Genomic DNA, 26342 nt, shown 5'->3' with positions numbered 1-26342 from the left:
TGCACCTGCAGTGGCAGGCAGGCTCCAGCTCCCGACCCGCCGCGGGGAATAACGGCCCCTGGGTGACACGCTGAGAGCCAGGGAGACGCCTGAGGCTCTGGGCTGCAGCTCTGCTGCCAGGGCAGACCCTGGACCAGCTCTGGCTGCTGCCGGGACCCCACAGGAGGCTCCCTGGGGAGGGACGGGACAGCCAGCACCCCCATCATGGGGCTCTGGCCCTGCCCAAGGGCCTTTCCCAGCTGCTGCTGCCAGCACAGCAGGGGCTGTAGAAGGGGCAGGGGCTGGTCCCTTTCCAGCCTGACACAGCCCTGCTGCAGGACCAGCCCCGTGGATCCCATGGCGCAGGGACGGCTGGACAATCGCACCTTGGGCTCTTGGATGCTACAGCTTAGGAGATGCTCCGTGCTCCCACAGCAGGCTGCAAGGGGTGTCAGAGGCATCTGCCCCCACACCCAGCCCTACCCCATGATGATGTCCCACCGCAGTGACGTGAGAGCCGCAGCGGAGCCGTCCCTCATATATGGTCATGAAGAGCGCTGGAGAAGTTCATTGGAGAGCTGGGCTGCGTCGGAGGGGAGATAAGTGCCGATAACGTCTAAAAAGGTGCCTTCTGCTTCGATTGGCTCCTCCTGCAGCTGGGACAGCATCTGCACAGATATATTGCCCTCCCGTCATTGCCATTGCCCCATGGGTCCCCAGGAGCTCTAGCAGGAGGGCCGTGCTGTCAGGACAGGAGCCTCAGGATGGGGACAGAGGGACTCCTGTCCCCTTGGGTGTTGTGTCTGCTCCTCTGGGTGCAGCCATGCAGAGGTAAGTGCCAGCTTCTCTGTTCCACAGCCTTGGGACAGTGGGCAGCAGTGGGGCCATTGGGATCTCTCTGGGAGTGGGGTTGTTTTCAGGCACCACTGATATGAGAGGCAGAAGGTGCTCAGTCTCTCAGCTCTGTTCTTTAATCTGTGCCTGTCTGGGTGGGAGGGGGTAATTCATTTTCACATCTCCCATGTTTTTGGCAGCCCAAGCCTGACTTCATTTCTAGACACCTTGTCCTTGGGTACCTTTCTGGGACCCCTTGATCCCCAGCACTGTGCCTCTGGATCTAGAGGAGTCCCAGACAGTGAGAGTGGCCCTCAGTGAGCTCCAGGGCACAGCCAATGTCTGGGTTGTCCCAGAGGGGTTGTGTGCTGTTCCCTGCCCCTGGGATCTGGGGAAACATGGACTCCAGGAGGGCAGGTTGTGTCTCATTAACAAAAGGGGCATCTGCACCGAGAGATGTTCTTCTTGGTGGCCCTGGTCAAGCACAGGGGCCAGTCTGACAGTAGGGATGGGGAAGGGATGTGGGCTGTTGGTATCCTTGTGGTCAACCCAGACAGTGGGTTTGGGAGGTGTCTGTGGCAGACAATGGGCAATGGAAGCTGCTCAAGGGGCATGGGTCTGTTTGGGGGACACTGGGAAGGGGAGGAGTGGGAGCCCTGTGCAGGGCTGGGGGTTGTGTGGGGGTGGGCATGGGCAGGACAGGGGGCCACTGAGGTGGGAGGAGGTGGTGAGTGCTGTGGGGCAGCAAATGGCCCAGGAGGGCTAGAGCTGGGTACCCCCAGCCCAGTGTAGCCCATGGGGAGAGGAGGAACCCCCCGTTGCCCCTGAGACAGCCTATGGGGACAGGGATCCCACCCTGGGAACTGGGAGTCTGCCTGGGGAGGGGGTCCTCATGGACACGCAATGTGGGGCTCAAAACTCTCCTGACCCTTCCTGTGTTGCTGTTTGAAGGGGCTGCGGAGGTGAGGCTGGTGGATGGCGGCAGTCGCTGTGCTGGGAGAGTGGAGGTGAAACACCAGGACCGGTGGGGGACCGTGTGTGATGACTCCTGGGACATGTCCGATGCTGCAGTGGTTTGTAGGCAGCTGGGCTGTGGGGTTGCTCTCGAAGCTCCTCGGAAGGCACACTTTGGACCAGGATCTGGTTCCATTTGGATGGATGATGTTGAATGTGATAGCATGGAATCTGCCCTGTCTGAATGCATGCATGCAGGGTGGGGCCAAACAGACTGCGATCACAGTGAGGATGCTGGAGTGACATGCTCAGGTAAGGACTGAACTTGTTCCCTACTTCTGGGATGAGGACACTTCTAAAGGACCTGGCTGTGACCTCAGGAAACAAGTAGACACCAGAAAATGGCTCTGTGTGTCAAGTTGCACTCTGAGCTGGGTCTGTCACTGCTGGTGTCCCTTGTCCCTGGGGAAAGCCCAGTGGGAGCACACTGAGTCTGGCCCTGAAGCTGGAGCAGCCAAGCCTGGGGAGGTGCCTGGGGCTGGGAGAGGAAAGCCCCCACCCTCCAGCTCTGCCAGCCACCAGCAGCCTCAGGAAAGGGCGTGCAATGGCCCAGGACTTTTGGGTTGTACCCCCAGCAGACAAGAGAACCTCAGCCAAAGCAAGGGGGCTGTTAAAAGAGGGCAGGAGCACTGGGCTTGAACAGAGGAGCAGGGTGCCAAATGGCACCTTGTTCCTGTCCCACAGTCACCCCATGAGAGCCAGTGCTTTGAGATATGGCCCCTCCAGGTAGTGCTGACCTGTGTCCCAGCCTCTGCTGCCTGCCCTGTGCCCCAGGGGCTGTGCCAGCACCTCCTGGCTCTCCTCTCTGCCTCCCCTCACACCGGAAGCTCGTGTCATCCAAGAGCTGCTCTCTGCCTGCTTTCCTGACCCATGCATCGTAGGTGGCTGGGGACGTGCATGCCCAGCACCACACTGTCCCTGCCAGAGGACCCCACTTTGCAGAGGATCCTCCAATGTGCCCCATCTAACAGGAGCTCCCCAAGAGCCCCAGCATTCCCTGGGAACAGGGGGGCTTCTTGGCAGATCCACGGATTTCTTCTAACTGGCCTGAGCCTTGTGGGGCAGAGCAGGCTGAAGTAGCCCCGAGTTCCTGGGCCTGTTTCCCCAGGCCCACGTGCTGCGTGTGCTGCAGTGCTGGGTCTGGGGCCGGGCAGCCCAGGGACTCCGGGCAGCAGCAGTTTGTCTGAGCGGTGCCTGCTGCTGGGGGCTTGGAAAAAAGGACATGGGTGCTGGGCTGGTTTCTGAGGAGCAGCAGGGGGGCCCTGACCTCTTTGTGCCATCAGCACCCCCTGACAGCTGCTGGGCTGGCCATGGGGCTCTGCATGTGGCTGCCTTAGGGATGAGGTGGGAGGTGGGCATGGAAGTGCCAGAGGGCTCTGGGAACTCACAGGTCTCCTTGGTTGCTCCAGGATTTGTCCGGCTGGTCGGAGGGGACAGCCCCTGCTCTGGAAGTGTGGAGGTCTACGACAGGGACCAGTGGAAAGCTGTCTGTCACTCCCACTTTGGTGCCAAGGCTGCTGAGGTGGTGTGCAGGGAGCTGCAATGTGGCACAGCCCTGTCTGTCCATGGGGCAGCTCAGCTGGGAGAAGGGGCCGGTCCTGTCTGGGACAGAGAGCTGCAGTGTGTGGGGAATGAATCCGTCCTCTCCTTCTGCCCCACGGAGGCCCCCAAGGACAAAGCCTGCACCCACAGCAATGGCACTCATGTCACCTGCACACGTAAGGACTTGGAGTGGGATGGTGCCCACGGGGGCTGTGGTGGCGGCAGGAGAGCAGGGTGGGCACTGGGCTGTGCTGGGTCGTGGACAGGTGGGGTGAGGTGGTGTTCTGCAGCCCTAAAATTAGAGTGCTGCAGGAGGAGAAAGGCATGCTGTCCCTTTGGCCTCTCCTGCAGCTCCTGTGGGAGCAAGAGCACAAATGTGGCCTCTCTCACCCTCCTTTGTCCTTGAGTACACAGGGTTCAGGCTGGTGAACGGCAGCACAGCGTGTGAGGGCAGGGTGGAGGTGGAGGTGCTGGGGACGTGGGGGACCCTCTGTGCCTCCCGCTGGGACCTCTCGGATGCCCATGTTCTGTGTCGGCACCTCGGCTGTGGCTTTGCTGAGTCCATTCCTGGAGGAGGGCATTTTGGGAGAGGAACTGGCCCCATCTGGAGAGACTCGTTCCACTGTGACGGGACTGAAGCCCACCTGGGGCAGTGCCCGGTGACTGCCCTGGGGGCCTCGCCGTGCTCCCAGGAGAACGCTGCTGCTGTCAATTGCTCAGGTGAGTGCTAGGCAGTGCTGCAAAGTCCATTTGGCCCTGGTGTGTGACACGGCCACACAAATTTGGGGAGCTCATGGCAGAACCTGGCTGAATGTCTGCTCTCACCAGGCCTAACTCACCCCATGCCCCTGCGGTTGGTGGGTGGAGGGAGCCGGTGCGACGGGCGCGTGGAGGTCTTCCAGCACGGGATGTGGGGCAGAGTCCTGGATGAGCAGTGGGACATGCAGGAGGCCAGCGTGGTGTGCCGGCAGCTGCAGTGCGGAGAGGCAGAGGCAGCCTACACCCCCGTGAGGGCCGAGCGAGGACGAGGACCTGTGGGGCTGCGTGGGGTGCGGTGTGCAGGACAGGAGGCTGACCTGAGCCTCTGCAACACCTCCCTGCCTCAGAGCATGCCAACAGAAGGGATCGTGGAGGACGTGGGGGTCGTGTGCCAGGGTGAGTGGTGCTGCACGTCCCCCAGGTGCTGGTCCGGGAGGGCAGCCAGCCCCTGACGGCCGGGGTTCTCCCCGCTGCAGGGAGCCGGCGGGTCCGGCTTGTGGAAGGGGCCGGGCGCTGTGCCGGGAGAGTGGAGATCTACTACCAGGGGCGCTGGGGCACCGTCTGTGACGACGCCTGGGACCTGGCCGACGCCGCCGTCGTTTGCCACCAGCTGGGCTGCGGAGGGGCCCTGGAGGCAGCCGGCTCTGCTCGGTTTGGGGAGGGCTCCGGGCAGATCTGGCTGGATGGCGTCAACTGCTCTGGGGCTGAAACTGCTCTCTGGGACTGCCCTGCCAAGGCCTGGGGGCAGCACGACTGCAGGCACAAGGAGGATGCGGGAGTCGTCTGTTCAGGTCTGTGCTGGGAGTGGGGCTTGGAGCTGGGGCCAGTGAAGCCGGCGTGAGGGCAGAGCCAGGTAGGGCCAAGGCCATCTGTGGCTGACATCCAAGGACGTCCCTGGGGCCTTTCCTACTTCCAGAGTTCATGGCCTTGAGGCTGGAGAACAGCGACGGCTGCTCTGGACGCCTGCAGGTTTTCTACAACGGGACGTGGGGCAGCGTTTGCTCCAACTCCATGACCATTGAGACGGTGTCACTGGTGTGCAAGGAACTGGGCTGCGGGAATGAAGGAGATCTGGAAACAGATTCTAACTATGCCGAGCTGTCTGGCATCACGTGGCTGGATCATGTGGAGTGTGGGAAGAGCAGCAGCTCCTTCTGGCAGTGTCCCTCTGCTTCCTGGGATCCACAGTCATGTACTGACAGCCGAGATGAGGCCAATATCACCTGCAATGGTAAATCTGAGCCATCAAGCTACCAGGTCCTGTTCCCCAGTGGGTATGGTGAAATGTAGAGAAGGAACCCAGAGGGGCTTTGACTTCCTGCATTAGACCCTGTTTCTACTGGTGCACAAAGGTGTCTTCAACTCACAGAGCCACCCATGTCCACCAGCAGCAGTCAACAGCCGGGCTGCCAGCACCTCCCTGGGGGATGCAGAGGCAACTCCAGGCAAGGTCTCGGAGGAGACCATGCAGGGCTTTCAGGAGTCCTCCCTCCTGGGACAGCCTCCTGCTGCTCTGTGAACCAGGGACCCTGCGGGGCTGAGCACTCAGGTCCCCCCTGCAGTACCGTGTGTGTCCCCTGAGTGAACAGGGTTCTGCTGCTGCCCTGACCCAGGCAGCATGGGGACATGTGAGCAGAGGTCAGCTCTGCTCTCTTCTGCACAACCCCCAGAACAACCCTTTTCAGCCCAACTTCTCTTTCCTTTGGGACATGGACAGAAAGGCCGCAGGTGGCTGCATGCCCCAACTCCACCAGCTGCACAGGTAGGGAGATGCCCCTGCACGTGCCCCCCTCACCTGGCAGGGCTCCCCCAGCTGTCCCGGTGCCATGGGAGGTCGCTGCCTCCCCAGACAGGGAGAAGATCCGCACCGTGGGAGGCAAGGACGGCTGCTCGGGCAGAGTGGAGATCTGGCACCGTGGCACCTGGGGGACGCTGTGTGACAATGCCTGGGACATGCGGGATGCCGAGGTGGCGTGCAGGCAGCTGGGCTGTGGCTCTGCGGTCTATGCCCTGGGCCAGGCTGAAGCTGGAGAGGGGACGGGCCCCATGTGGCTGATGGAGTGCAGGGGGACGGAGCTGTCTCTGCAGGACTGCTGGGCCCAGCCAGGGGACAGCGGTGCCTGCCAGCATAAGGCAGATGCGGCTGTGCATTGCTCAGGTGAGCAGTGGGGCTGGGAGACATGGCTGGGGGCTTGGCAAGGAGCTGGCTAGGGCATTTGCCCTGCTGGATCCTGCTGCTTTCCTGAGCAAGGGTGTTCCTGCAGAGTGGGAGGCTGGTGGTGGGTGGGGAGCAGCCTCTGTGGGGCTGGATGTGCCAGCACATCTCCTGGGCTGCCTGCACTGTCCTGTGAGCAGCCCAGAGCAGTGGTGCTGGGCCCTGTCCCTTCCACCCTGCCCAGCCCCGCAGGAGGGACAATTCAGGTGGCACATGCTGGGGCCATTTGCCAGAGAGGCTGCCTGGTGCCACAGCCCCAGCCTCTCAGCCCAGCTCTCCTTCTGCTCCCCTGCAGCTGCACCCAGGACAGCAACATCCCCCCCAGAAGCAGGTAAGCTGTCCTTCCCCAGGGCTGGGTCTGTCCATGTCCACGCTGTGACCCACAGCCAGGAGAAAGGGCTCCTTGCTGGGCTGTGAGACTCCCAGGAAATCAAGGGAGCTGGGAGAAGTCTGTGATGGACCCAGCAGGGTGGGAGCTGCCCCATCACCCAGCCCTGTCCCCCCCAGCCCCTGCTACCTTGTGTGGTCAGGAGTGGCATGTCCTGCCCCCAGCCTCTCCCTTGTCTGATGCTGCCCCTGCCATGTTCCTGCCCATGCAGATCCCCCACAGGGCCGTCCGACCACCAGCAGAGAGGGACTCTCGGTGCCTGTCGTCATCTGCATCATCCTGGGGGCCCTCCTCTGCCTGCTCCTGGCCCTCCTGGCTGGGCAGGTGCGAAGCGCCAGGGCTCGGCGCAGAGGTGGGTTCTTCCCCAGTGGTTCTGGGGGGGGAGATGCCTCCTGGCAGGGCTGGGGGTGCTGGGGGTGTTGGTGTTCTGGGGCACAGAAACAGAGCCGTGTGCTGCCTCCTGCCCCATGTGCTGCCCCACTGACTGACAGACCATGGGGTACCAACATCAAGGGGTGGAGAGAGCCCAGACCCTGAGGCATCCGTTCTGGGGTGAGAAGAGAAATGTGAGATCTGGGCTGGGTGAGACGGGGAGGATGCACTGCTGGCAGTGCTCTGGGCAGCACTGGCAGGAGGAGCATGGGACAGCAGGGTCCATCACCGTTGTGTCAGCCACCCCGCAACAGGGCACAGGCTGTGCTATTGCTGTGTGGGGCAGAGATGGAGCAGCTCCATGGGGAGGGGAAATGAGGGAATTGGTGCAGGGTCTGCACTGGGACATGAACTGGGGACCAAAGGGGCACGAGGGCTGTCTCCAGAGGGATGGGTCGAGGCTGACTCTGTCCCAGACCATCCCATGGGGATGCTGCCCTCCCTGGGGATGTGGCCTCAGTGCCAACACAACACAGTGGGGCTGTGCTGTGGGGACAGCCCTGTGCTGGCCTAGGGAATGGGGCTGGGGGAGTCCAGTGGGGTCCTGTCCCTCTCTGCCCATGCCCAAACCTGCCCTGCTTCTGTCCCCAGGCTCTGGGAGAGCCTGGGAGCCCTTCCCTGAGGCCGTGTACGAGGAGATCGCTTACAGCGTGGCGTGGGAGAAGCAGGCGAGGTTCAGTCTCTCAGGTGGGTGCAGGTCCCTGTGGAGGCACATATCCGGGGCCATTTCTCCCTGCCCCAGACCAGGGCTGTGTCCTGCAGCTCCTGCCCATGGTCCCCAAAATCACTGGGCTGTGGGGATTTTGGGAGAGCATCCAGGTTCTGAGCCCTAAAGAGGAGCTTCCTCCCCACCAGCTCTGCCCATCCCAGAAGGGATAGCCCCTCTTTGCTTGTCCCTGAACCAAGGACTAAGTGAAGGGCTTTCCCAGGGCAGCTGTTGGAGTCCCTCTGAGAATTGTCTCTTTGCAAGGAACTGGTCTCCTCCCCATGCACCCCCAGCTCTGTGGGTGCCCATCCCCAGCAGTGCTGACCACCAGTCAGGGCAGCAGGGCTCATCCCACAGGACCCACTGCAGCTCTCTGCAGCCTCCTTTTCAGAGGGGTCCCTGACCCAGCTGCAGCCCTACCCCAGGCACGTGAGCAGGAGGATGGTCTGGGGCCACAACCAGGGATGGGGGGGCGGGGAGGAAGGTCTCCATGTCTCCTCCCTGCAGACAGACCAGACGGACAGCAGTGCCACCGAGTGTTATCAACAGAGCTGGAAGCATGAAGGCTCTGCTGTGACCCTGACACCAGCAGCATGTCAGCCCTGTGTCCCCACACACCCTCCCATCCTCTGCTCTGCAGGACATCTCTTCTCATTGCCACCACCTCCCCTCTCCTTTCAGATGTCCCTGTCCTGCCTGGAGGTTACCCAGCAGATGGCTATGATGATGCTGGGGAGGTTTCTGACCCAGGGGAGGATCCTGTCCCTGGGCAGGGGAACTGGGAAGTGCCCAGGACACCAGAGGAAGGAGCTGGGTCCAGGGATGCAGCCACAGGTGAGAGGGCAATGCAGCACTGCCACTTGCTAGGTGCCAACCCCAGGCCTAGGAGAATCCATGCCATATTGAAAGCCTGACCACCTCCACAAGGAGAACCTGTCCTGGGATATTTTGTGGGGGCTGGAGAACGGGCCGAGTGTCTCAGGCTGGTGAGGACAAGGAAGGTGATAAACAGCCCAAGGGGCACCCCACAGGCCCAACCACAGCAACCTGCCTTGATGCTTACAGGGGGAAGCCTGCAGTCCCGGAGAAGTGCTGTGGTCCATGGAGCTGAGGGAGACACCTCGTCACCTTTCCTGGGGACCACAGGCTATGACGATGTTGAAGAGGTGTCTCTGGCATTTCCCCATGAGGACACCCAGGATGTGACACCAGAGTCCCGTGCACAAGAGTTCCAGAGCCCCAGGCCAGCAGAGCCCAGCCCTGCTGAGCAGCTGGGTACAGCCGGGAGGGAAGAGAGCTCAGTGCCACTGGGAGAGCCGTGAGTGCCAGGGAATGGTGTCCCTTTTCCAGCAGTCAGCAGACACACATGGGTATTTCCCCTCTTGGTATTCCCCTATTTTTATGCTGTGTGTTGGTATTTCCTCATATTAAAACCCTCTGGGGGCTTTGCCCCAGATCCAGTGCTTCCCTGCCCAGGTATCAGGGTGTCTCCCTGAGGTGGATGGAGGGGAGAAGAGCTCAAATATTCAGCGGTTTGGAAGGAGCTCATCTTAGAGCCAGCAGGATTGGGGTCTGGCTTTGGGGCTGACAGAGCCCCTGGTCCCTGGACACTATTCCTACTGAAAGAGACATTTCCATCCTGCCAGCCACAGGCAGTTTCCAGACAAAGTGGATCTCTGGGAAGCCCCAAGAAACAATCCCTTGCAGTGCCCACCCTCTGCTGCCTTGGGCCCCCACGGAGATACCTCAGCTGCAAGAGCTGAACAGGGAGATGTCTTGGACCCTTGGGCAGGACTTGGCACCAGCTCCTGCTGGTGGGTCCCCACAGCCCTCCAGGTCTTCCCCAGCAGGCTCTTCTGCTGCAGGCTGGGAGGTGCTTTCGGTAGTGGGATGGTGGGCTGGAACACCTATTGGAGCATCTATTTAATCCCTCTGGGTCGTCTCTCCTGTCTGTGTATAGTCTCCTTTGGGTGAAGAACTGGCTGGAGGGCCATGCCCAGTGGGTTGTGGTTAATGGAATTAACCTCAGTTGGCGTCCCGTTACAAGTGGCATCGCCCAGGGGTTGGTACTGGGGCCTATCTTGTTTAATACCGTTATTAATGACCTAGATGAGGGGATTGAGTGTACCCTCAGTAAGTTTGCAGACGATGGCCTGAGCAGCCATTCCTGCAGCCTCTGCCCATGCTACCCACAGCCCCCCAGCTGGTGGTGCTGCTCTGTAGAGGAAGGGGGCTGTGGTGAGTGGAGCCGTGGGGGCACTCTGCAGGGCCGTGTTGGTCAGGCTGGGGAGGCAGAGCCAGCTGGTGGGGGGCACTGGCACTGACTGCCTCCCACACAAGTGGTTCCTTGGCCATGGATAGCCGGCACAGATAGGCGGCCTTCTTCAGAGTCAGAGACTCATGGAATGAGCTGGAAGGGACCCACAAGGGTGACCCACTTCCCATGTCAGATGATGCACAAGTGACCCACTTCCAACGTCAGGATATGTTTTGGGGTGATTCACTGTATTAAATCCATGAAATTTCACCAGAGGTGTAACAAATAACTCAACAGAGAGCTTTCCCTATGCCTGCTGTGTCCCTGGAGTTGCAGAGCTCTCCTTTGCCTGTTCAAACCCAGATTCAGCACCTCAGGGTGGCTCCACCTGGGATGTGCCCGTGCTCTATGGGCTCCATGTGCTATTGACTCCCTGGCACACACTGTCACTGCCGAGCGCTTGGGCTCTCCAGGAAGCTCCCGCTTTCCTCCAGAAAGAAGCCTGCCTGCCATCATCCCTCTCACCTATTGTGTACAGAGGCAGGTGAATTCACTGTCTCTGTGGGTGCTGTCCAAGAACAGGGAACAATCACAGGTGCAGCCTGGCAATGCTGCACCCTGGCAGTGCTGCTATGGCAGGACCCTTCTTCCCTCCACCTCTGCAATCTGCCACGTGCCCCTGAAGCTCCACCACAGGTCTACAAGGAAGGGTATCAGGCAAGTAAGTCAATGCATGGTCCTTTCTATTATTAAAATACACAGAAAGCCTGACCCACAATTTTTACAAAGACTTGGAGTCACGTGAGACAGGTACATACAGTGTAGGAAGGTATGAACAATGATATTTCTTTGTGGGAAACACTATGAGAGATGAGGGAAAGGCGGAGGTGCTCAATGCCTTCTTTGCCTCAGTCTTTAGCGGCAATACCGGTTGTTCTCTTGATATCCAGGATACTAGTTGGTGGAGTTCCTTGGGAGGCGGTTCTGAAGGACAGAGGGGTCCAGGAAGGCTGGGTGCTCTTCAAGAGGGAAATCCTAATGGCGCAGGAGCGGTCTGTCCCCACGTGCCCAAAGATGAGCTGGCGGGGAAGAAGACCAGCCTGGCTCAACAGAGAATTGTGGCTTGAGCTTAGGAGAAAAAATAGGGTTTATAATCTTTGGAAAAGTGGGCAGGCCACTAGGCAGGACTATAAGGATGTAGCGAGGCTGTGCAGGGACAAAATTAGAAAGGCCAAAGCTCATCTGGAGCTCAATCTGGCTACTGCCGTTAAAGATAACAAAAAACGTTTTCATAAATACATCAACACAAAAAGGAGGACTAAGGAGAATCTCCATCCTTTACTGGATGCGGGGGGGAAGTTAGTTACAAGAGATGAGGAAAAGGCGGAGGTGCTTAATGCCTTCTTTGCCTCAGTCTTTAGCGGCAATACCGGTTGTTCTCTGGATACCCAGTACCCTGAGCTGGTGGAAGGGGATGGGGAGCAGGATGTGGCCCTCACCATCCACGAAGAACTGGTTGGTGACCTGGTACGGCACTTGGATGTGCACAAGTCAATGGGGCCAGATGGGATCCACCCAAGGGTACTGAGAGAACTGGCAGAGGAGTTGGCCATATCCTCTTGAGAGTCATCATGCAGCACTTGCAGGGCAAGCAGGCGATCAGGCCCAGTCAGCATGGGTTTATGAAAGGCAGATCCTGCTTGACGAACCTGATCTCCTTCTATGACAAAGTGACGCGCTGGGTGGATGAGGGAAAGGTTGTGGATGTGGTCTACCTTGACTTCAGCAAGGCTTTTGACACCGTCTCCCACAGCATTCTCCTCAAGAAACTGGCTGCTCTTGACTTGGACTGGCACACACTTTGTTGGGTTAGAAACTGGCTGGATAGCTGGGCCCAAAAAGTCGTGGTAAATGGAGTCAAGTCCAGTTGGAGGCCAGTCACTAGTGGCATTCCCGAGGGTTCGGTGCTGGGGCCGGTCCTCTTCAACATCTTCATCAATGATCTGGACGAGGGCATTGAGTGCACCCTCAGTAAGTTTGCAGATGACACCAAGCTAGGTGCATGTGTCGATCTGCTCGAGGGTAGGAAAGCTCTACAGGAGGATCTGGATAGGCTGCACCAATGGGCTGAGGTCAACTGCATGAAGTTCAACAAGGCCAAGTGCTGGATCCTGCACCTGGGGTGCAATAACCCCAAGCAGAGCTACAGGCTGGGAGATGAGTGGTTGGAGAGCTGCCAGGCAGAGAAGGACCTGGGAGTGATGGTTGATAGTCAGCTGAATATGAGCCAGCAGTGTGCTCAGGTGGCCAAGAAGGCCAACGGCATCCTGGCTTGTATCAGAAACAGTGTGACCAGCAGGGCTAGGGAGGTGATCGTCCCCCTGTACTTGGTTCTGGTGAGGCCGCACCTCGAGTACTGTGTTCAGTTTTGGGCCCCTCGCTACAAGAAGGACATCGAGGTGCTTGAGAGGGTCCAGAGAAGGGCGACGAAGCTGGTGAGGGGCCTGGAGAACAAGTCCTACGAGGAGCGGCTGAGGGAGCTGGGCTTGTTCAGCATGGAGAAGAGGAGGCTCAGGGGTGACCTTATTGCTCTTTACAGATACCTTAAAGGAGGCTGTAGCGAGGTGGGGGTTGGCCTGTTCTCCCACATGCCTGGTGACAGGACTAGGGGGAATGGGCTTAAGTTGCGCCAGGGGAGTTTTAGGTTAGATGTTAGGAAGAACTTCTTTACTGAAAGGGTTGCTAGACACTGGAACAGGCTGCCCAGGGAGGTGGTGGAGTCACCATCCCTGGAAGTCTTCAAAAGACGTTTAGATGTAGAGCTTAGGGATATGGTTTAGTGGGGACTGTTAGCGTTAAGTCAGAGGTTGGACTCGATGATCTTGAGGTCTCTTCCAACCTAGAAATTCTGTGATTCTGTGATTCTGTAAAGCAAAGTAAAAAGAAAAAAAAATAGAAACAAATAGAAAGATTTCTGGGTATGTATACAGTTAAGATTAAGAACACAGACAGTTTATTCCTTCTGGAAAACCTCCAGTCATCACTTTCCATACTACATCCTTGAGCTCCTGATTCCTCATGCTGTAGATGAGGGGGTTCTCTGCTGGAGGCACCACCGAGTACAGAACTGCCAGGAAAAGATTAAGGGAGGAGGAGGACATAGAGGGGGGCTTCAGGTAGGCAAAGAAGGCAGTGCTGAGAAACAGGGAGACCACAGCCAGGTGAGGGAGGCATGTGGAAAAGGCTTTGTGTCATCCTTTTTGTCATTCCCCTATAAGGGGGCTTAGCTGCCTCCCCGTGCCTCACAGAATCCCACTGGAGTTGGGATTCCTCTTCCTTGGTTCAGGTGGGTACAAACCAGGCAGCATGTAAGCTGCTTTTCTCAGCTCTCAGCACTTTGAATAGAGAAAGAGGCCAAAAGGGAGCTGTTCAGAGGCAGACACCAGGTGATATTGGACATGGCAGAGTGACATCTGAGTGACACTTGAAGTGCCTAATTCCTCTGGGCCATAAACAGAGATTTTATTATTGCATGTACAATATAATATAACTGTAGCTTTTGCTCAATAGCAAAGAAATAAAAAAATAAAAGGCATGCTGTGACCTGGTTGCCATCACTGGAACGTGGTGGGACCACTCCCATGACTGGAGTGCTGCAATGAATGGTTATGGGCTCTTCAGAAGAGACAGACAGAACAGAAGGGATGGTGGTGTGGCCCTCTATATTAGGGAGTGTTTTGATGTTTCAGAACTCGAATCTGGGAATGATAATGTTGAGTACCTATGGGTTAGGGTCAGCGGGAAGGCCAACAAGGCAGGCATCCTGGTGGGGATATCTTATTGACCGCCAAACCCGGATGAGGAGACAGATGAGGCATTCTACAAGCAGACTTCGAGCTGTTCAGGACACTGGTTGGCAGAGTGCCTTGGGAGGCAGTTCTGAAGGGCAGAGGAGTCCAGAAAGGCTGAGCACTCCTCCAGAAGGAAATCTTCAAGGCTCAGGAGCAGACTGTCCATCCCCATGTACCCAAAGATGAGCCAGCATGGAAGAAGACTGGCCTGGCTGAACAGAAAGTTGTGGCTACAGCTTAGGAAGAAAAAGAGAGTTTAGGACCTTTGGAAAAGAGGGCAGGCCACTCGGGAGGACTATAAGGATGTTATGAGGCTGTGTAGGGACAAAATTAGAAAGGCCAAAGCTCATCAGGAGCTCACTCTCACTACTGCTGTTAAAGATAACAGAAAAAGGTTTTATAATTACAGAAACACAGAAAGGAGGACTAAGGACAATATTCATCCTTTACTGGATACAGGAGGAAACTTAGTGACAAGAGATGAAGAAAAGGCTGAGGTGCTTAATACCTTCTTTGCCTCAGTCTTTAGCAACAAGACCAGTTTTTCTCTGAGTACCCATCCACCTGATCTGGTGGAAGGGATGGGGAGCACAATATGGCCCTCATAATCCATGAGGACATGGTTGGAGACCTGCTACAGCACTTAGATGTACACAAGTCAGTAGGGCTGGATGGGATCCACCTGAGGGATCCCATTCCTCATCCTTCTGTAGAGAGGTGGGCACTGGTCTATTCTCCCACGTGCCCTTTTATAGGACAAGGGAGAATATGTTAATGTTGTGCCAGAGGAGGTTCAGGTTGGATATTGGGAAAAACTTCTTTACAAGGAAGGCAAGAGGAGCCTGGCCAGGAGAGATGTGAGATTTGGAGGAGGAAAGAGGAGCTTGGATAGCAGAAGGTAACGATTTTGGAGAGGTAAGAATATTCAGGTAATGTTGATCCCACCATAAAGCTGACTTAAAGCAGTCATGTGATGCCCTTACCCTATTTTAACCTGATACATTAATACCTAAATCTAAATGCCACTCCACACCCTGACAGGAATCCACTGCTCTAATTTTTGACCACAATATCCCTTGAAGCCAAAATTAGTCCATCACCCCTTTCCATTACCTTTCCACTCTTGCTCACCCTCATCCCTGCCCTTAACACTAGCATTAAAATGCTCTATTCAACCCTAGTCTTCTTGCAGACCTTAACAAAACCCTCAAACAAACAGCTTGCCCATACCCTAACCACAGACCTGACACCCAAAGCAGAACACCAAACCTTCCCACTAAAGAGCTGCTTAATCACTCACCCAGAAGGGTTCATCGTAGTCCCCAATGCCATACATGAACATCTATCATCCAAAGCCTGTCTTCCTGTGCATTAACCTTCTCACCTTTAACCCTTATCCTAACCCTTAAGTTTAGGTTCTTGTTCTCTCGGGGCAGGGCAGGAACCGTGAGATTGCTGTGCAGTCACATGGCATTCAAAATGAACGTGAATGGCCATGGATTTGATCAGCTTGTAGGCCACAAGGAGGAGATGGGTGGGAATGCTCTGATGAGCTCAGCTCTGCCTCAGGATCTCCCAAACCAGCAGGAGGAATTGGCCTGTGAAAGGGACTATGAGGTCACTTCTGTCTCTGCAGTTGATATGGCAGCAGCAGGAATGTGTCACAGAAAGGGACTGTGAGGTCACTTCTGTCTGAAGCAGCAAACAGGTCACATTTCTACCCGGGAACTGTAGTTTTCAGCTGACATCTGCCAGTGGTCCTGGTAGGCCAGCAGAAGGCACCTGGTTGGCATGCTGACTATGGGGTCCCCTCTGCCTACATACCCAGGAGGACCCAGAGAGAAAGAAGGCCCACATATGGGTTGTCCTGTCCCTTCTGTTTGAGTCCATGACTGGACAGCAGCAGGCACAAGGCTTAGGTGTGTCTGCAGAAAAGTCTGTAAGGTCAGCAGCCGGACCATGGCTTGGAAGATCCTGGTGAGGTGACTTCTGTCTGGTTAGTTGACAGACTGCAAGAAGGATGACAGGTTGCGATGCCTACTTCAGGAGTGGTTTCCACCCTGATGGAGCTTTCTTTGGTAGTAGGAAAGAGCAGGAGAGAAAAACCTGCCAGAAAGTACACCTTGGAAGGTTGGCACTGGCCATGAAGAAGAAGAAATGTCCCTCAAAGAGTTGTGCCGTGGTGCTAGAGGTCACCCAAAGGGTGTCTTTGATCAGAGCATGGCTTTGCGTTTGAAGGAAAAGCCAGTGAGGATTGATGAGAAATTTGTGAAATGATGGAAATGCCAGGATGAGAGCAAGGTGAAGAACAGAGATGGGTGTCTTCATCTTTCAAGGAAATAGGGCAAAGTGTGGGGCAGCATAGGAAAGTCTAGAGAGGACAAAGAGGTGGGTGCTCTCAAGAACAGAAGGCCCCAGCAGCCCTGACTTTTTTGTCCCCTTGGATAGAGCTTTTGAGGAGATGAAAGTCATTGCAAGGGGGCTTATTGCTTTCTTGAGACCCTGTGTAGAGGCAGGAAGGAGTCATACCACTGTTCTTATGGCATCACACTGCCCACCACACCCCACAGACTGCCAGCAAGAGCCCTGAGCCAGATATGGGAGTGCAGGACATTCCCTTCCAGTGGCTGGAGTCAGGACCTGGCCCTTTTACTTCAGCACAACAAACCCAGACTTTTCTCAGCACAGTGCTTTGCCTATCTGTAATCATGGCCTCCAATTATCTGCCCTAACAAGTCCCTGAGGAGAATCTCTTGGTAACAGCCCTCAGTGGGGCCCATTAATACTCCAAGTCACTTCAGCTTTTCCTTCTGACTTTACTTTCTCAAGCAATTGCATCATTCTCCTCTCAGTACCTGATGTTCACAGACTAGGCACCAAAATCCACCATGGAATTCATTAAAATGCAGAAGCACCTAAAAAAACCATATGTCTTCCATAGTGTTATTCATGTCCTCAAGACTTGAACAGCTAATTGGAGAGCTTTCATGGTGTAGTTAAGGAGGAAGATTTCAAAAAGCACCTAATAAATGCCTCTTCTAATTTTAAAGGATGAATTTTGTTGCATTTCAGTTTTGAGCATCTTTCTTGAATTGATATTAATCCTGGGCTTCTCCTGTAAAAAAAGGAGGAAAAGCAGACACTTGAGGTTTGACAGTGCATGGACAACCTTGCTCCTCACCACCCCAACCCTGACATTTCTCTCACTGGCCACCTGGAGCTTGCATCACTTTTCCTTACACCACACTTCTGCACTGAAGTCTGCAGCTCGATGTTATAGCCCCTTTGCACCAGCTCCCACCTGCTTTCCTTAGAGACCTGGCTGCACACAGAAAGGTTCTTCCTTATTATAAAACAGGCAGGAATAAACAAGGAGCAATTTTCCAAACAGCAAAACAAGCTTTCATCCTGTATGTCTCCAGTCAGGTTTACCTTCCCAAAACCATGACTGTAAATTAAGTATTTTATACTCATTGATAGGAATTTATAGGTATTAAGATTACTATTACTCCATATGATCTTAATTCAATGATAAATGATGAGGAGCTTGCTACAGAAACAATTAGGCAGACCGCTAATCGATGGGCAAGCTTGAACTCAATGCATCTCAAAGTAGCAACTGGGTCGGTGAGAGCAGTCTGAATGATCAAAGAGTAAGGGGAGGAAGATTCAGGAGAACCATGGGAAGTGCATAGGTCCAGACAGACATCTGGAAAGGAGACATTCAACAGGGATTGTTTATTCTAGATGGGTGGAAGTGCCTGGAAGATGAGGGAGTACACCATGATGGAGAAAGCGATGACAATGCAAGTACAGGTGACCATCAGTATTTCTTCTCCTGTGATGAATAGAGATCCTGAAAATTTACCTGAAGAAGGATGTAGATCACTGCTGAAGGAAGTGTCTTTTTGTGCCATCACCAATGCAGATTACAAAAGTACTTCCTCACATCATGGCAATATGTCCCACCCCATCTTTACCATCCTGTGGGTCAAGGTAGAGGGAGCTGACAGCCAAGGGACACATTTGGGTGACAAAGAGGGGACCCAGCAGAGACAAGGAGTCAAGGCAGTGGGGTGGGGGAGGCCAGGAGAAGCAGCCCAAGGGGTGGTGCTGCTTGTGAGGACATGTTTGTGGCAGCAGCCTGAGTGGGCAGCAGCTCTGTGGAGGCGAGGGGAGGCCAGGGAGCACATGCCAAGAGCCCTCCTGCCAGCAGAGACAAGGCCGGGGCTGAGGCCAAGTGGAGAGGCAGGCCCAGGGCAGGGGGCTGCAAGGGCCATGCTGAGTTCCCTGCCCCTGCAGCAGCCACGCTGGCCCTCAGCAGATGTGCTGGCTGGCATGCACGGGGAGGTCCTGGTGTGCATCAGAGAGCATCAAGGAAGGCACTGGAGAGGGCTGGGGTGACGTGGTTGTCACTGTCCCATGAAAGGGTTGTCTGGGGGTCCCCTCTGCTGCAGCCACCGCATGGAGCATGGCAGGAGGAGGGCACGCAGGGCTTGTGGCCACAGTGCAGAGCCTGGTCCTGGATGCTCCACGACTGCCTTGCAGGTCCTGGCAGGTGTCGTGGTTTAACCCGGCCGGCAGCTAAACACCACGCAGCCGTTCGCTCACCCTCCCCCCTCCCTCTCTGGGACGGGGGAGAGAAATGGAAAGTGAAGCCCGTGAGTTGAGATAAAGACAGTTTAATAAGACAGGAAAATAATAATAACAAAATAATAATAAAAATAATAACAATAATAATACAATGGTGATAATAGGAAAGTAATAATAGTATGTACAAACAAGTGATGCACAATGCAATTGCTCACCACTCGCTGACCGATGCCCAGCCTAACCCCGAGCAGTCCGGCCCCCTCCCCCCGGCTAGCCACCCCTATATATTGTTTAGCATGACGTCAGATGGTATGGAATACCCCTTTGGCTACTTTGGGTCACCTGTCCTGGGTCTGTCCCCTCCCAGCTCTTACTGCACCCCCAGCCTGCCCGTTGGCAGGACAGAGCAAAAGGCTGAGATGTCCTTGGCTTAGTATAAGCACTGCTCTGCAACAATTAAAGCATCGGGGTGTTATCAGCACTCTTCTCATCCTAAGCCAAAACACAGCATTCCACCAGCTACTAGGAAGAAAATTAATTCTGTGCTAACTGAAACCAGGACAGCAGGCCATGGTGAGGGGACAAATGCCCTGGGCCCCCTTCCTGCTCTGACCAGGCCAGCAAGGGCCCAGAGCGGCCTCCTCTCCCCTGCCCCTGCAGCTCTGGGCTCCCCTTGCGCAGCCCTGGCTCTGCAGCACCAAGCCCTGCTGATAGTCCTCCCCTAAATGCTCCCACCACACCCTGATGCTGCTGTTGCCCTGTACCGGGCACTGCCCAGCCCAGCCCCTGCCCACCTCTCCCCACTTCGATGCCCTCTCCCCAGTCCAGCCCATCCCAGCCCAACAGCCCAACAGCCCAGGCTGGGCTGGCCCCACGGCAGTGCCCACCACAGGCTGCTGCAGGGCTCTGGGCATGGCCACCACAGCTGCAGCCTCTCGCAAGGCACCACAGCTGCTGGGACAAAGGTGGCTCTGGGCCTCCCCAGCAACCCCGGGGCTGGGGGCAGCCATGGCTCGGGAAATGGAGGTCCGTGAAGCTGTAGGAGTCCTGGTCTCTTGCCTGGGAGATCCCCAGCACAGAGTGCCTGTGTCCCACAGGTCCAGTCCCAGTCCCCAGGCCAGCACAAGAAGCCTGCCCCAGGCACAGGGTAGCTCCAGATTCCTCTCCAGGATGACATTTGCCATCTGTCCCAGCACCTTTGGGACACTCCCAGGCCAGTAAAAGGACAGCTACTATTTGCTGGCACCACAGCTGCTGGGACAAAAGCAACTCTGGGCTTCCTCAGCAGCCCCCACGCTGGGGCCAGCCATGGCTCAGGAAATGGACGTACATTAGGCTGCATTCTTCTTCACCAATGTTATAAGTTGCCCCCTTAATTAATTTTCAGAGAGCATTGTATTAAGCATAGAAAGGAATTTATTGAGTAAGCCAACAGCAAGCAAAACAGTGCTGGGCAGCAGGGGAGTCTCTGCTCCACCAACGGCGCGTACCTCACCCCCGCCAGGGTACCATTTTATATCTTAGTAATTCCGGGATTACGCAGCACATCCTGGTATGTTCTGTGACTGTGCGCACTGTTGTTAGGGGGTCATCTCTGTCCCTCTGGTGGTCGTGAAGATGAAGGCCGTAGTCTTCCTCGGCGTTGTGGTTCAACTTCTTTTTTTTTTTTTTTTTATTTGGTCATGTTGGCCCAGCATGAGACAGGAAGGCAGGATGTTGATACATGAGTTTAACAACTTATCAGGAGGTGGTTACATGAGCTTTGCAACAGTGTCTTTGAACAAAAGAGGCAACTGAGGTGCAGAAGGAGAGAAGGGGAGGGGGTTCTCTTTTTTTGTTACATTAAGCAAAAGAATTTTCATAGTGTCAAGCCAAGCATTATACTGCTCCTTACTTCAGCAGGGAGCTTTCGCAACTCCCACTCCTCAAACCGAACTCCTTGTTTTTTATAATACAAAAGACAATGAACAAACATTTATGGTTTGTTCAAAAACTCTCTTCCTCTCTGCTCAAGTGTATCTAGCGACTCACAGAGGCTGTCCGTATCCCGTCGTCCTCATGGAGCGGTCACTGCCCTCCTGGCAGCGTGTCACCATCCTGCTTGCTGTTAGAGGCTGGTGGGTGTGAGTTGGGGCGATCTTACCTGTCCTGGAGAGCATTGGCAGCTCTTCCTTACAGCTCACTTCTCAAGGGAGAGTGGCAAGGATGTGCCATTCTCTGGTTCCATCGCTGTGCGTTTCTGGCTAAAAGACAGTCACCACAATACAGAGTAGCATCCCTCTGTGAACACGAGCATCCCCTGCCTCTGTGCCTGAGGGTCTCTAGCAACACACCAAAGCTCTCCCTTCCCATTGTCCACATGGAGCGGTCACTGCCCTCCTGGTCTAAGCGTGACACCATGGTGGGGAATGGCTTGGGGCTGTCTTAACTGCTGTAGAGTGTTGCCATATTTTCTGGCTAAGTTCACTAAGCGAGAGAGGCCATCAGTGTGCCATGGTCCGGTCTCATCACTAGGGATGTTTCTGTCTGAAAGAGGAAAGCACCAAATGGAGCAGCATCCCCCTCTAACCATCAGCAGCGCTTGCCTGAGTGCCCAAGGGTCTCCAGCGACTCACCAAGGCCATCCCTGTCCCCTCATCCTCATGCAGTGGTCACTCGTGTCCTGACCTGATCATGTCACCATCCTGCTTGCAGTTAGAGAGGAAAAAGAAGCTGACTCCCTCTGGTTGAGGTTGTGTCTAGAGCAGACACTTGAGTGGGAGGAGCAGGCGGCCGAGCAGCCTCCCCGTCAGCACGGGCAGCCGTTACAGGCCTGCCCAACCGCCCAATGTTCATTCATGTGTTCATTCATGTGTCAAACACGAACATCTAGATTCCAAGATCTGTGTCCACGCTGATGGGTTCACACGGCACTCTCAGACTGCTCCATGAATCCTTAGAGCTCTTTGAAGTATGAGGCCCTCACCCTCAGACTTTGAAGTATATTACAATCTGGATAAACACATATTGCCTAAATCAATCTCCCTGCACTGTGTAGTTTTACTGTAATATAATATGGTGGATTTTTTTCATTATTATTTTTCTTAATGGAAGGCTTAGAAGCAGGTGTTTTACTGACAGGAAGAATGAAAAGACGTCCCAGTTTTTCATTCCCTCTACAGCAGGTCAATCTTCATCAGCTGGCAGAATCATAAGAGCTCATGCAGCTCACAGAACTGCAGTGAAATATGTCTCCGGTTAGCTAGACAAGAGAAGGTTGGTGTGCAGATGTAGACATGGGTTATAGGTAAATACATGTATATCAAAAGAAGTGGGAAGCAATAGCTGTAAAATAAGGCAACTGGAGAGGAACAGCTGACAATAGGACATAGTGAAAGTGAGAAAGGAGGAAAGGAAGAGAGAAGCTATAAATCTGAGTTACGGAAAAATCACCTTTTCTTCAGTCTTTATTCAACTAAGAAACACATATTTTTGAACTGCGCTTTTCTCAGATTAGGAAAAGTGGTAAATCTATCATTTAATCAGCCATTTGGATAGTTAAGGTGCTGCCCTGTGTTTTGGCAGAAGCAGCTGGAGTGAAGATTAGACTGGTTCAAAATAGAACAGGGTGTAATTATTTCAGCCCTCTGAGCCCAGATTTGTACTTTCCATGGACAGCTGCAAGATAGCTAGAGAGCAGCTCTCTGCCATTTTCAGGTAGATAAGTGATTGTTTTCCATTTCCAAAATTAGATTTATTTTTGATTAATAAGCATCCAAACTCTTCTGTATCACCCTATCTCTGTCAGAAAAGGAGAACAATGAAGAAAAAAAAAAGGGGGGGGAACGACGACATAAGCAACCCAGACAAGTAAATCAATATTCCAATTCTCAACCAGACAAAAGTTCAAAATACTGAAAGGGTGTCTGAAAGCTTCCAGGAATTTTAGCCCACACTGAAGGTATTGGCACCCAGAGAGGACTGACAGCATGAGTGTCTGCTTGACAAAGAAAGAACTAATCACGTGGGTCTACCATTTAAGTAACTTTCAAAGGAATAAAGGAGGCAAAGGATTGATCTTATAGGCTAACTACTGGTATACTAGTTCAAAATCCTCTGTGAAGAGAAGTTTGAGGTCTCTTCCCTAAAGAGAAAGGTTAACAACCTTTCAAAATCAAAAGAGATTGACTTTGAAGAAACACTTTCAGAATGAGATGAGAAGAGCAATTTAAAGAGTCTTAATTTTCTTTTATTGCTCAGAAGCCAGAGTTCATACAAACAAAAAAGATAAGGACTTTAACGCTTAGAGAAAGGGGCACTGAATTTGTAAATTAAGTCAATGTGGAAACCCTTTCTTTCTACACATTCAAAAAAAAAAAAAAAGTGATCATAAAGGACAAAGAACAGGATGAATGTGTTTTACAAATGCTAGAAACATACATGTATGTAACAAGATTGCTGTGTTAGAAACATGTGTTGAGGGAAAATTATGATTACATTGGAATGACAGAGACTTGGTTAAATCAAGCTATCAACTGGGAGATAAAATTACCAAGGTATAAAGTTTGCGGGTGGGTGAGGTAAAACAAAAGTAATGAGGGAGGGAGTAACTTACGTACAGGGCAAATACTGAATAAACAGAAATAAATGACACTAGGATTTTGGCTGACACAACAGGGACTATTGGAAGTAAACTGAAGAATGAGATATGGAAAAAGTTAGTCCTTGGACCTTGCCAGAGACTTTCAGGAAAGGGTGAGAAAGCATATCAGGAAACGTTTTTACAGATGAAGGAAGTCTGTATCGAATCCAGCGTAATGATCCAGTGGAGGAGTTCAATTACCTAGACATTTCCTAGGAAAATGTTAGTGGAAAAAACTATTAAGCAAGCATGATTATAAGAGTAATACAGGATTGCTTCCTTACGGAATATGCTCAGAAGCCACTCAGGCCACAGGAAAAGGGTAATGTGGATATAGTGACTAGAAATAAACTAGACACAATGAATACAGTGAAAGCTGGGAGGAGTATTACAATAAATATGTAGTGCAGTGCATGTGGTTGCAATGCCATTAAGACTGGGGGGGTAAGTTGCACTTGCATGTTAAATAAAATCAGACCCTCACTGAACATTAAATAAATTAAAGGTAGCCCAAAAGAATCAAGCTTCACCAAAGGAAACGCAGGGAAAAATCTAAGATATATTTAAGAACATATTTTCAAAATACAAGACATTCATCAGGGATGAAGCCAGAAAAAAAAAACAAAAACAAAAAGCAAAAAACAAACGAACAAAAATCTGCAATTGTATCAGGGAAGTGTAGTGCTTTATCTAGTCCCATTCATTGAACAATAGGAAAAGAAAGATCTTGTGGCCAGTAACACACGTTTGAAACAGCATAAATTCCCCATGACTTATGAGCCCATCTGTTTTGCTACTGGTGCTGGAAGAAAAATGTGAGCAGATGAGAAGGGACTGCAGATGAAAAGTAGAGACTAGGTGTGAAAAGAGAAATGATACATGTTTAAATAGATTCTCTGACATTTCCCTGTTTCCAGTGAATGAGGTTCACAAATGACCTTGCTGCCACGCACAAAGCCTAATAGCGAACCTCCACAGCACATTACAGGCAGACACTCATGCCAATGTGATGAACTTAGATTCAAGACCATATTTTGGCTAACAGAGATTGGACTCAGTTCTCTGAGGAAGCTATTTCTTAAAAAAAATAAAAAAATAAAATAAAATAAATAAAAAAATTCATTTTATAAAAAGTAATTGCATTTATTATTTTGAAGTTTAGACACAGAAATATTCACACATGCAGTAGTTAATTCAGGTTAAACATGTATTAAGTAGCAATCTTAGTCATCATTCTGGCAACTAAGACCGTGTATCTCAAAACTCTTCATCATATATTGAGTTAATTTACTCTTATTAACCTCCTTGTATGGCTCAGTTTTAGCTGCTCTCCAGTTTTCTACAATTGACAGTTGACAATTTGTACAACTGGCCATTGCATGGACTTTTAATAAAAACAACAACAAAGCATGTGTGAGTTTTACTGATCTAAAAGTCAGTTTCCATACAGTTTTATCCCTGCATCTACCTTTGGATCTGTAGATTTTGCATGTCCAACTTTTAAGTCAAAGTTTGATATAAAATTTTGGTTCTCTAAGTAGCTTCTCAAGGTCTCAAGCTCATCACCAAGTTGATGATTAAATAGAAAAAGCAGTTTGTAATCCTTTCCCTGAAAGGGACAATATTTTAGGGGAAAAATAGCAAGGAGTAGATACATGCATAAACACCATGGGTCACAGTGTGGCCACCTGGATTGCTATGTGACCTGAAGTGTGGGTATGTGTGCTCTGCCTTGCTTTTCTCCTTACACAGTGTGGTGGTTTTACTCAGCTGGGCAGCCGAGCTCCACCACTGTCGCTCTCTCACTCCCCCTCCTCAAAGAGGAACAGGGAGAAAATACAATCAAAAGGGCTCAAGGGTTGAGATAAGGACAGGGAGAACGCACAGTAATTATTGTGCCTGGCAAAACAAACTCAGCAGTAAGATTTATTGCCTATTACTAACCAGCTAGAAAAGCGAGAAACAAAGGAAAGAAACCAAAAGCACCTATCCCCCCCATCCACCCTCTTCCACCTCCTCCCCCCGAGTAGCGCAGGGGAGTGGGGGAATGGGGGTTATGGTCAGTCTATAGTGCTTCTCCACCGCTCCTTCTCAATCACTCTTGTCCCCTGTGCTGTGGGGTTCCTCCCACAGGATGCAGGCCTTGCTGAACTGACCTGGCGTGGGCTTCCCACAGGCAGCAGCTCTTCAAGAACTGCTCCTACATGGCTTCATACCATGGGGCCCATCCCTCAGGAGCAAACTGCTCCAACCTGGGTCCCCCACGGGCAGCAGCTCCTACCAGGTCACCTGCTCCTGCGTGGGCTCCTCCACGGGCTGCAGGGAGACAGCCTGCTTCACCGTGGGCCTCACCACAGGCCGCAGGGGACTTCTGCTCCAGCACATGGAGCACCTCTCCCCCTCCTTCCTCACTGACCTTGGCACCTGCAAGGCTGTTCCTCACTCCTCTCACTCTCCCAGCTGCTGTGTGGCACGGCATTTTTTTTTTCCTGTCTTAAATCTGCTCTCACAGAGGTGCAAAGCAACATTTCTTATTGTCTCAGCTCTGGCCAGCAGTTGGGCCCTTGCTAAACATGGGGCAGCTTCTAGATCCTTCTCACAGAAGCCACACCTGTGGCCCCCTGCTACCAAAACCTTGCCACATAAACCCACTACAGTCTACCCTCCAGCCCTTCTTGTAGATGGGCATCACATATGCCAGCAGCCAGTCATCTGGGACCTCCCTGGATAGCCAGGACTGTTGATAAATGATGCAGAGTGGCTTTGTTAGCTCTTCTGCCCATCGGATATTAGGTTGGATATTAGGAAGAACTTCTTTCTTGAAAAGGTTGTTAGGCATTGGAATGGGCTGACCAAGGAAGTAGTGGAGTCACTAACCCTGGAGGTCTTTAAAAGACATTTCAATGTAGAGCTTAGTGATATGGTTTAGTGGAAGACTTGTTAGCGTTAGGTCATGGGTTGGAGTAGGTGATCTTAGAGGTTTCTTCCAACCTAAATGATTCTGTGATTCTCTGATGCTGTGAATCCCAACTCCTGCGGGCTTGAATGAGGTATGGGAGACAGCTGAGCCCCCTCCTAGCTTCTGGATTGCAAAGAATGAGATGCCTTGCTTGATTCAGCTGAAACTCTTCCCTCAGGAGGGGGAATAAAG

General features: G+C 53.1%; 1 protein-coding gene across 1 annotated transcript in view; it reads left to right on the top strand.

Annotated features, from left to right (window-relative positions):
- Positions 1–697: 697 nt before the first annotated feature.
- Positions 698–26342, top strand: part of LOC137847096 (scavenger receptor cysteine-rich type 1 protein M130-like) — a 60267-nt gene continuing 34622 nt past the window's right edge. The window contains exons 1-11 of the mRNA XM_068665371.1: positions 698–810; positions 1765–2079; positions 3237–3545; positions 3784–4089; positions 4198–4524; positions 4605–4919; positions 5045–5359; positions 5846–5890; positions 5978–6286; positions 6639–6674; positions 8551–8703. Of these exons, the coding sequence (XP_068521472.1) occupies positions 744–810; positions 1765–2079; positions 3237–3545; positions 3784–4089; positions 4198–4524; positions 4605–4919; positions 5045–5359; positions 5846–5890; positions 5978–6286; positions 6639–6674; positions 8551–8703 (2497 nt within the window). The 5' untranslated portion in view covers positions 698–743. The remainder of the gene's footprint in view (positions 811–1764; positions 2080–3236; positions 3546–3783; positions 4090–4197; positions 4525–4604; positions 4920–5044; positions 5360–5845; positions 5891–5977; positions 6287–6638; positions 6675–8550; positions 8704–26342) is intronic.

This window comes from Anas acuta, chromosome W (assembly GCF_963932015.1).
Source record: "Anas acuta chromosome W, bAnaAcu1.1, whole genome shotgun sequence".
Classification (NCBI taxonomy): Eukaryota; Metazoa; Chordata; class Aves; order Anseriformes; family Anatidae; genus Anas; species Anas acuta.
Note: the sequence above shows the minus strand (reverse complement) of the source record. Positions and strands in the feature narration are given on the sequence as shown.